General features: G+C 34.5%; 1 protein-coding gene across 1 annotated transcript; it reads left to right on the top strand.

Moving 5' to 3' along the window:
• The first annotated feature begins 2,901 nt into the window (after positions 1-2,901).
• LOC128164923 (uncharacterized) lies at positions 2,902-10,283 on the top strand. The gene is made up of 5 exons (XM_052829034.1): positions 2,902-4,554; positions 5,311-5,443; positions 5,790-5,929; positions 6,507-6,681; positions 9,495-10,283. Exons 1-5 carry the CDS (start codon positions 2,902-2,904, stop codon positions 9,758-9,760), a joined length of 2,367 nt encoding a protein of 788 aa, XP_052684994.1. The 3' UTR covers positions 9,761-10,283.
• The last annotated feature ends 204 nt before the right edge of the window (positions 10,284-10,487 follow it).

Raw genomic sequence — 10,487 nt, forward strand, 5'->3', positions numbered from 1 at the left:
TTGCCGCGTTCATTGTGGGGATGCACATTTCCTGCTCAACTTGTCGTTTGTTTTGAAAAGAGAGAGAGAGAGAGAGAGAGAGAGAGAGAGAGAGAGAGAGAGAGAGAGAGAGAGAGAGAGAGAGTTTATCTGTCCTTTAACATCGATATTATAATATCAATCATTGAACTCATTTTGTGTGAAAAATCGAATGTATTATTAATGTTTTTTAATTTAAGAGTAAAAAAAAAAAAATTAAAAAAAAATGAAGCAATCAAAGTCGAAAGACCTTTGTTTCAATGTACTATGTAGGTGCTACTCCTCGCTGATCAATGTCTTTAACACAAAAGTAAGAGACAGATTTTCATTCATAGACATAAATAAAAATTTGTTTTCCTTTTTTTTTTTAAATTGATTTGATTTTTAAGAAATAATAAAGAAATTGGTTGGTCTTAACCTCTTTTTATGGTTGTTTCATCCACTGTATAAAATTTAAGCTCACTGGGCATGTATTTTTGTATTTTAAAACCTACAAAGAAGGTGTTGCAGTTCCTGTGCTATTTTCCATAAAGCTGTTGCAGATATCTTCATATCATTTTTATAAGATAATTTTATACGCGGATCCAGAATTTTTTTTCGGAGTGGGGGGGGGGGGTGCGATGAATTCTGAAGTTTGCCGAAGGAGTTGGGGGAGGTGGGTTCGAGGAAAATGTTTGGTAATTTCATGGACATTTTTCTGGGGTGGGGTCCTCCCCGCGACCCACCCCCGTTCAAGACCCCCATGCATTAACAAATTGTAAAAAGATTACACTGAAAAATGTGACTGGTTTCATAGCATATCCGACTTTTGTTTCAAAGAGGCATATTTTTAAAAATTAAACTTCGAAAAAAAAAACCCTCCAAAGTTAAAAATGGTGTTGTAAATCTTCGCAAATTTCATTGTGTCAAGTATAGCCGAGTGGTTACGCAGGATGGCCGAATAATCACCGAGTCTAACTGCTTGGTATTTTTTTTTTTATTAATTTTTGATCGCACAAAAAGGTAATACCCCTATTCCAATAGTTTTGAAAATAATTAATGTCCGGATAAATAAGTTTCAAAACGCTTGTCATTGTAATATTCTACATGTGTGCTGGGTTTTTTTTAACGTTACCGACTTTGTTCACATTATAAACATGAACTGTAATCATCTGCTGCTGAACGAGGGATTTAAAAACAAAATAATGCATTAATCGATAAATTTAATGGGTTATTTTTTGTAAAACATGTCGTTTAAAAAGAATATGTACATATTGTTCGACATTGTTTAAGCAAGCCGTGCAATAATTTATGAATCAGCAAAATACGGATAGGTTTGTTCCAAGCGCAACGGTTTATAGGGATGCTATTAAAATTATTTTAAATAACAATCAAGAACAAAGTAACTCAATTTAAACGTTTTTGAAGAGACAGAATTAGATTAATTAATTAAGCTCCGAAGAATTACATGCATATTTTAAACACGATAGCAAGTAGAAATCAAATTGTTCTATGTTAATATCAAAATACATAAAGTGAAAGTGATCTACCTAACTGTATGCGAGGATCTAGAAGAAGGTATTAAATTTCTTCACAAAGTACAATCAATTTTGAAATTTAACTTACTTTTAAGATTAAACGCGTACTCTACTAAAAATTCATTCGATTTACCACACACTGATGTATCAAGAACAGAAACTCTCTCTCTCTCTCTCTCTCTCTCTCTCTCTCTCTCTCTCTCTCTCTCTCTCTCTCTTTTCTCTCTCTCTCTCTCTCTCTTTTCAGCGAGAACCAGTTTACAACCTCATCATAAAAAGTTACGACTGCATATAAAGAAGTTACCACTCCATATATATGGAACGCCATGGCTGCCTTATGTTAGGTGATTTTATTATATGCTGTGGGTTTATAATTATATGCTGTGGGTTTATAATTATATGCTGTGGGTTTATAATTATATGCTGTGGTTTTATAATTATATGCTGTGGGTTTATAATTATATGCTGTGGTTTTATAATTATATGCTGTGGGTTTATAAATATATGCTGTGGTTTTATAATTATATGCTGTGGTTTTATAATTATATGCTGTGGTTTTATAATTATATGCTGTGGGTTTATAATTATATGCTGTGGTTTTATAATTATATGCTGTGTGTTTATAATTATATGCTGTGGGTTTATAATTATATGCTGTGGGTCTATAATTATATGCTGTGGGTCTATTATTATATGCTGTGGTTCTATAATGATATGCTGTCGGTTTATAATTATATGCTGTGGTTTTATAATTATATGCTGTGGTTCTATAATTATATGCTGTGGTTCTATAATTATATGCTGTGGATCTATTATTATATGCTGTGGTTCTATAATTATATGCTGTGGGTCTATTATTATATGCTGTGGTTCTATAATTATATGCTGTGGATCTATTTTTATATGCTGTGGATCTATAATTATATGCTGTGGGTCTATTATTATATGCTGTGGGTCTATAATTATATGATGTGGTTCTATAATTATATGATCTGGATCTATTATTATATGCTGTGGGTTCATAATTATATGCTGTGGGTTCATAATTATGTGCTGTGGTTTCATTATCATATGCTGTGGTTTCATTATTATATGCTGTGGGTTCATTATTATATGCTGTGGTTTCATAATTATATGCTGTGGTTTCATTATTATATGCTGTGGGTTCATTATTATATGCTGTGGTTTCATAATTATATGCTGTGGTTTCATTATTATATGCTGTGGGTTCATAATTATATGCTGTGGGTTCATAATTATATGCTGTGGTTTCATTATTATATGCTGTAGGTGTATTATTATATATTCTGTCGGTTTATTTGAATCCGGATTTCTCGTTTTGGAGTTTACATTTACAAGCACAAAAATGGCGGCAACTACAAGTGTAACGTTGGACTTGGAGTTGGAGGGTGTTTTGGCTGATCTTGACTTAAATGACACCATTGAAAATTTCAAATCGGAAAGAATTGACTTGGATAATTTTTTAAGTCTTACAGAACAGCAATTAATCCGATTAGGAGTAAAGACAATAGGAGACAGGTTGCGGTTGACAGAAAGGGTAAGATCGGAGATAAAAAAGAGAAATGCATGTAAACCAGTTGACCGCAACGAAACTTTGGCAAGTCAGATAATTCAACAGCGAAATACTTTGTTTAATCGGAACAGAAATCGCCGAGGTCAGAAGAGACGCACGGGCAGTGTATCTAATTCTGTAGATGCTTCGGACTCGTCTAAAATCCCATGCACACGTGGAACCAGAACATGGACCGTGACTGTGGTGTGTTTGGCAGATACAAATGCTAAAAAAATTCCATCCGTAGAAGAAAAAACTGTTCTTATGAAGGCTGGGTTGGGGGCTAAAAAAATTCAGTTCAACTTGGATGATGAAGAAGATGATGTTCTTTTAAGACTACAATCGGATAATATAAATATGAGAAATGGTGAGAGCATTGGATTCCCACAGTTACAGAATTCTGGAGGGTTCGAACTGCTGAACTGTAAACAAAATTGTCGGGAGCTGACATTGATTAATTGTCATTGGAACGTCAGATCATTAAAATCATACATTGGCAATCAAGCTAAAATTTACATTCGTCCTATTCAAACTAGCCTAGATACAACACCAAAAGATCAGGGAGAAATATTAACTGATGCAAAAGTAAGCTGCAAAGCCTGTCATTGCCTGTTTTCAGTTCGTGAGTTAAGGGCACACATTCAGACTTGCATGGGTGGAAAAAGCATATGTGAAAATGAATTACTGGCACAAGATCTAGATAGTGATGATCTACCTGACCCAGAAATTGGCAGGCAAGGGCAGTTGCCTGTTATAAATCCAACTCAAAGTTTCATACCACTTCAAACCACAGACCAGGATGTGAATTTGAATAATACAGTTTTGTATTTTAATCCCCCTTTTGTTTTCATTCCTGAGAATGAGACTCAGCCTCAAATGTCTACAGAATGTATTGTACCAAGCATTGATAGAAATTCGTCTACTCCAATTATGAAAGAGGATGAGTCTAATCTTCCTGCTGCAAGTTGGACAAATGGCACAGGCACACTTGATGACCAGTCTCAAAATGTTAGTAGCAGACCCTTACAAGCCTTTTTGGCATTACAGCAAAGTACAACAAATTCCTTGGATGTTACCTCTGCCGCAAGTTGCATCACATCTGTTGAAGCGACTGTATGTGCAAATGCACATGAACCGGTGTTTCCAAGTCCCGAGTCTGCTTCAGAGGAAAAGAGGCAAGAAGATCAGACTATTGAGGCAGTTATTGCAACAGCAATAGAATATTGCTTAAGTCATAACATTCAAGATCCTGTTGAAATGCTTCGATATTTACAAAGTGTGATTGTTAGGGGACGAAAACTTGAAATAGTAGATACATCACAATGTCTTGAAGGTGCAACAAACTTCATAATTGTTGATCGAAACAACATTCTTGAGACTGCTTTTGAGGAAATTGATTCCATTGCAGACCTTAGAACGACGCTTGAAGTGCAGTTTTATGATGAGGTAATTTAATTTTCATTTAACATGTTTAATGAAATACGTTTATCATTCAAATACAATGTATATCAATAACAAGATGTATTTGTGAAACACTAATGCCCTCGTATGGCAGCTTATCATATGGCCAAGGCTAATTTTTCTGAATTGCACACAAACTCCAAAGATCAAGGTCAAAAATTTTCGTACTGGAAGGAAGGTCTTGTCACAAGGAATACACCTGTGAAATATGAAATCCGTAATTTTTAACTGTTCAAAAGTTTAGGCCAAGGTTAAAATTTTTGAAAAGTGGGTCAAACTCCAAGGTCAAGGTGAAGAGGTCAAATTTGGTGGTACCTTAAGAGAAGATCTTGTCACAAGGAATACACCTGTGAAATATGAAACCCATATCCCCACCCATGCAAAAGTTATTGACAAGGTTAAAGTTTTAGCAGACAGACGGACAGATGGACGGCCCCGACACAACAAAAAATATATACCCTGGAAACTTTGTTTATAAGGGCATAATAATAGCAATTTATATTATTATTACACTAGTTTGTATTCATGAACATCATCCCAGAATAAAACAGATTTTGCTTTGTTCTTGTTGAAAATTATTTCACACTTCTGAGTATCCTAATTTTGTAATTTTCTATGAATTTATTTTTGTGAATCCTGTAATGTTATACCAGAGTTTTTGGTTTTGAATAATTGTCTTCGTTTAAATTTACAAATTGTTCTTGAAGAGAAACAAACTCCATTTCATTGTATAATTGACAGACTGCTGAAGATCTTGGTGGTCCAAGGAAGGAATTTTTTCAACTTGTATTATCAGAGATAAAAAGGAAGTACTTTGACAGTGGGCTTCGTGAACACCTTGCTAAGGATTATTTGACAGTAGGGAAAATTATGAGTAAGTGTCATGTTTTGATCAAATCTTTTATAATTCTCACAAAACAGTCTAAGAATAATATTTTGAATATACTGACTGTGCTTTTATTCCCAATATGGATCTTTATTAAGAGGTTCCATTGCCTTAAATGCCTTTTCATTGTTGATCACCTTTGATATCAGGTACATGTACATGTATTTATTATCAGAGTTCTACAATGTGTAGATTGCTAGCATCTAGACATTGCATTCACTCAATCCCATTTTGTTAAAGAATTAAAATTACTGTATTGAATACATCTATCATGTCTATTGTTTGTTACACATATTATTAAAATGTTTATTTTCTTCATTTAAACACTGAATAGGTTTAAGTGTACTCCAGAATGGAAAACTTCCCAAATTTATGGACCCAGCAATCTTGGAGGATGTTTTCAGAGATGAAGATGGAAGCAGTGACTGCATCAAGAATTTGAGAAAGGGTCTGAACTGTTTAGGATTAGTCAAGGTATGATGACCATACTAAGTATATGACAGAAATTATACTCAAACCTGTTTTAATGGCCATTCTAAGAAAAAAATTAGATATCATAATTTAGATCAGGCTCGTCAAACTGCACGTGACATTTGGTGCGTTTAGACCGTGATGTTACATGATGTTGTATGTAAGTTACATTTTCAAAAAGAAGCCTGAACAGTGCTGAAAGTAAATGAAGAACGTTTTGTTTACTAATTTATCTTCAATATTTATCCATTAAATCAGGGCATGTTTACTTTAAGTTGAACTTTTGCTGCTATTCTCGCGAGAACTAGCTTAAACAAGTGATGCATTGTAATTCTAAATTACTGCATCAAAAAATTCTATCAAATGAATGTGCAGTAGTCCGCAATTTTCTCTGTGCACAGGTATTGCTTTATGAGCTCGCAGTGACGAGTGTCGCTTTGCTCGTTGGGCTTGCTATTAGCTGTCATGAGCTGTGATATAAAAGCATTTGACAGTGTTGTTGATGTTCTTTGTATCAGACAGTATGAATTTATACTAGATATTATCAGTATGCCTTCATTTTTCCAAATTTTCTTTACAGATTGGAAGTGTGTTCCCTATTTTTGTGCACTTATTTAGACCTTCTCAGACTACATTGACCCTGAAGGCTGTTATACAGATTTTAAAACCAGTATTTTCTGAAGAAGGATCAAATAGCAGACAACTTGAAAATTCTGTGTATTCAGCATACTTGAAATATTTGAGAGCAGTTGCTAGTAAGTATGCAAGTTGCTGAGCATATTCAGTGATTTTTTAGGGCCGATTTTCGGGCCCAATCCCAATTGAAAATATGTCTGAATTTTCCCAAAAAATAGTGAAAGTTTTCCCAAAGAAAAACTTACAAAAAATGTGATAAAATTTAGTGTGTTTATTGCATGTTTTTCAGTGAAGTTGAAGCAGGTTTTGTTGTTCAGCCATGTCAGATTTCTTTATTAGATAATTCAACCACTATTGTTCTTGATGCAAGTAATTAGATAATTCATACCAAAAATAGTCTAGTTTTTGTTATAAAAAATGTTGTTAAAGTAATACAAAGTAAAAAACAAAGCTTTTTGACTGTCACAATGCTTTTTAAGTGACTGGGTTTTCTGGGAGATTCCCAATTTAGCCTTTATTGTTGCTGAAATTCCTAATTCTGAGGGCCCCAACCCCCAGTCCCTAAGTACTGAAAAAAAAACCCACTGAATTATTGTACAAGTGGAAATTTTAGCGAGAGCGATTTCTCCTTAAAAATTGGTATGACTGATCCACAATAAACGATCATAGTTTTTATAGCTTAAAACTATTTTATATTAGCATCTTTAGGAAATTTAGATTCAAATTTGTTCAAATCATGATTCCAGGAAGTAAGGAGGGGAAACAATAGGGATGAAATGTTTACAAAGGAATAAATAGGAAAAAATCTTCTGTTCAAGAACAGCAAAGCCATTGTTATTGATATGGACGCATTCTCAGGTAGCTTAAAATTCAAGCCCTTCTTTTCAGTCTCATCCGCATGTGGTTAGAGCATCTGCTGTAGAGTCACTAAGTAAGGAGTTGTTCTTTACGTTGCATGGTCGAATCCCACTGTAGAACGTGGAGAGTGGTCCTTCAGATGAGACCCCATAAACTGAGGTCCCTTGTCGCAGTAGTTGCTGGCACGAAATAAATCCCTCCTTGCTCAATGGCCCTGAGTGCCGAGTATAGAACAAAATTTGCAGCTCTCCACCAGCAAGCACTGGCAACTCCATATGAGTGAAGAATTCTCAAGAGAGACGTTAAACAATTTACAATCAATACTGAACAGATTTGTGCTTTTTTTCTAGCCAATGTGCTCAGGTGAGCAGTGTGGCCCATAGACCTGTTGTTTTTAGTGAGAAGTAATTTTAGTGATTAAAATGGTCATTTAATGTCAATGTTTATAGTGTTTATAAAACAGTGAATAAAAACTGGCTACATATTTAGAAAGATCATAATGCTATACTTAAATTTCATATTTCATGACCCCAGGGGAAGGTGTTTTGACTCCAATGCAGGGACAAAATGTCTTACAGAATATATAATGCTTGAGGGTACAAAACACAGTTTTATGTATGACATCAGCTAGGACATTACTTGGTGAGGGACAAGCAAAACTGACCCCTATAAAAAAAGAAAATGGAGGCTTGTTATATAGACTTTTATACATTAATGGACAGCTAAAATTTTGAATTTAATGAATATTCAAGTACATGTTTAATACAAAGATCATTTACTAATACATGTATGGGGTGTTTGACACTTGAAACATAGGGGATATTCAGGGAAGTTTATGCATCCATTTGCAGTAAACCTATGCATTTTTAGCTCGCAATTCCTTGAGCAACAAACAGTGCAAAATTCTGACATAATAAGTTATGTACATTTCACAGAATAAATCCTTAGGTTTTCTTTGAATGTACGTTACTTTTAGAATACATTTTCCACCTTTTGAAAGAGGTATATAACAGTACCTGCTTCTTAAGCATGCAATTCTGCACATGTGTAAACCAGATGTGTTTTGGGAGTTATCTCCCCCTATTAAAAGTATCCCAAAAACTTATTTTTATCTCCTTTTGTTAAATATTAAGATAAGACTCTTCTTCATGCACATAAAAACAAAGAAGGTGCAATTTTTACATAGACTTTCTATAAATAGCATACCTTCCCAGCATGCTTCTCTCTTGAACTCCCTCTCCCTGAATTTTATAAGAAGCTGCATTTAGCTATTTGAATGGAAGCTAAATACACATTTAGAAAGAGTGTAAAGCTATCTACCAAAATCACAAATAACACAGCCCTTGGGGCAAGAGTTCAGGCTTTTGGCAGTGGATTGGGGCAAAATGAATAAGAGATGAATTTTGTTCTATCAGTTTGCTGACAATGAATGAAGAGTGAAACCATATTTAGAGATGGTACAATGTACTGTTTACAGGGAAATTTTCGCCCCTTTTGCCTTATCCTCATTTGAGCGAATTTAAAACGGGGCGAAATGAAATAATACAAATAATTTTTGTAATAAAACTATGAATGGGCGAATTTAAAACAGGGCAAAATTGTTTGTAAGTGTGAAAGGGCAAAAATTAAACGGGGCGAAAATTACTGCATACAGTAGTCAACCAAAATTTTTGATTCAGTTGGCCTGGGAAAGGAGTTCTGGTGGGGAGGGGGTCTAAAATTCAAAACTTTTTCTTACGGTTGTTAATGAATGAGAATAACAATGTGCATTTAGAAAGAGGATGCTGTATACAGAAATTATAGATTTTATAGTCTCTATTGTAAAATTGGGGGAGGGGAATCAAAACAAGTGACCAACATTTAAGATTTCTTGTCCTTTAGACTCCATAATGCACCTTAAATGTAAATATGAGACCTCTTGACAGGTCCCTGTATGGGTTATAATACTCAGGTGACTGTTAAGTCCTGTGGGCTTCTTATTTGTCTATTAAAATGCCAGTATTTTACATGATCTTTCATTTCTTCTTTTTCACCCTGCATAACCAGATCATCTCATCCATTGAATTTCTTTCAGGTGGGAGGAGAGGATCTGTATCCTTGCACCACATCCTACAGTTTGCTACAGGTACTCCTGAGGAACCCATTCTTGGATTTACATTGCAGCCTTCAATCCATTTTTTTGAAGTGAAATCAAGTTCAGGGTTTATCCCAACTGCAAACACCTGTATCAACAACATGAAGTTACCAAGACCGTCTTATGAAATTGCATTACCATCTGAAGAGGAACTTTTTGCATTGTACGATTATGCATTTTTGAATACCTTTTATGGTCTATTTTGAATAACTTTATATCAGCTACCTTCTTAACACTAATGAATGTTTTTATTGTCTTCATAATTTCTTATTAGGCTGTATTTTTTAGCTCACCCGAGAGAAAGGCTCTGTCAGTGTTGCTATCTATTAACATTTTCAGCTTCTTTTCCAGAAAGTCTTCAATCTGTTCCAATTTGTTCAAAATTTACCCGGGAAAAAAGCAATCAGTAGTTCATCAATGATTAGTGAGTGTTGTTGCTAAAGGTCTTCTTCACACCTCCTTTTTTGCACTTAATTTGAATGGCATTGGTACAATTTACCTGGCTAATTTGTGTGTGTGCCCTAATTACATTGTAGACAAATATATAAGAATATATTCCAGGATGATTTTGTTCATTACTGGTTACATTGATATAGGAAGAAACTCCTTAGATTTTTAGGCCTGAATGTCAAGGTCATCCTATGAGGACATCTTTTGCTATGGTCTTATTTGGAGAAGTGTTGTGAAGGGTATTCTTCATTGCAGTGCCTATATATTTTTATGGCACATGAATTTCAGTGTATCATATTACATATTAATAATAAAGATAACTAGAGCAAAGCTCGTTGCACAGCAACGAGTGGGTCTTCCGTTAATGTCGGAAGTAAGGCTGGAAGTTCCTGTAAGAAGCAGAGCTCTTAAACTAATAACAAGAGTAACTAAAATAAAAAAGATGAAAAAAATCGAATTATTCTTGGTACGATTTAACAAAAT

This window comes from Crassostrea angulata, chromosome 10, assembly GCF_025612915.1.
Source record: "Crassostrea angulata isolate pt1a10 chromosome 10, ASM2561291v2, whole genome shotgun sequence".
In the NCBI taxonomy this organism is placed as follows: Eukaryota; Metazoa; Mollusca; class Bivalvia; order Ostreida; family Ostreidae; genus Magallana; species Magallana angulata.

Excerpts from the sequence above, each read along its gene's own strand:
- LOC128164923 (XM_052829034.1), top strand. The coding sequence starts at position 2,902 with ATGGCGGCAACTACAAGTGTAACGTTGGACTTGGAGTTGGAGGGTGTT. Across the intron at positions 4,555-5,310 it reads AAGTGCAGTTTTATGATGAG|ACTGCTGAAGATCTTGGTGG; the intron begins GTAATTTAATTT and ends TATAATTGACAG. Across the intron at positions 6,682-9,494 it reads ATATTTGAGAGCAGTTGCTA|GTGGGAGGAGAGGATCTGTA; the intron begins GTAAGTATGCAA and ends AATTTCTTTCAG.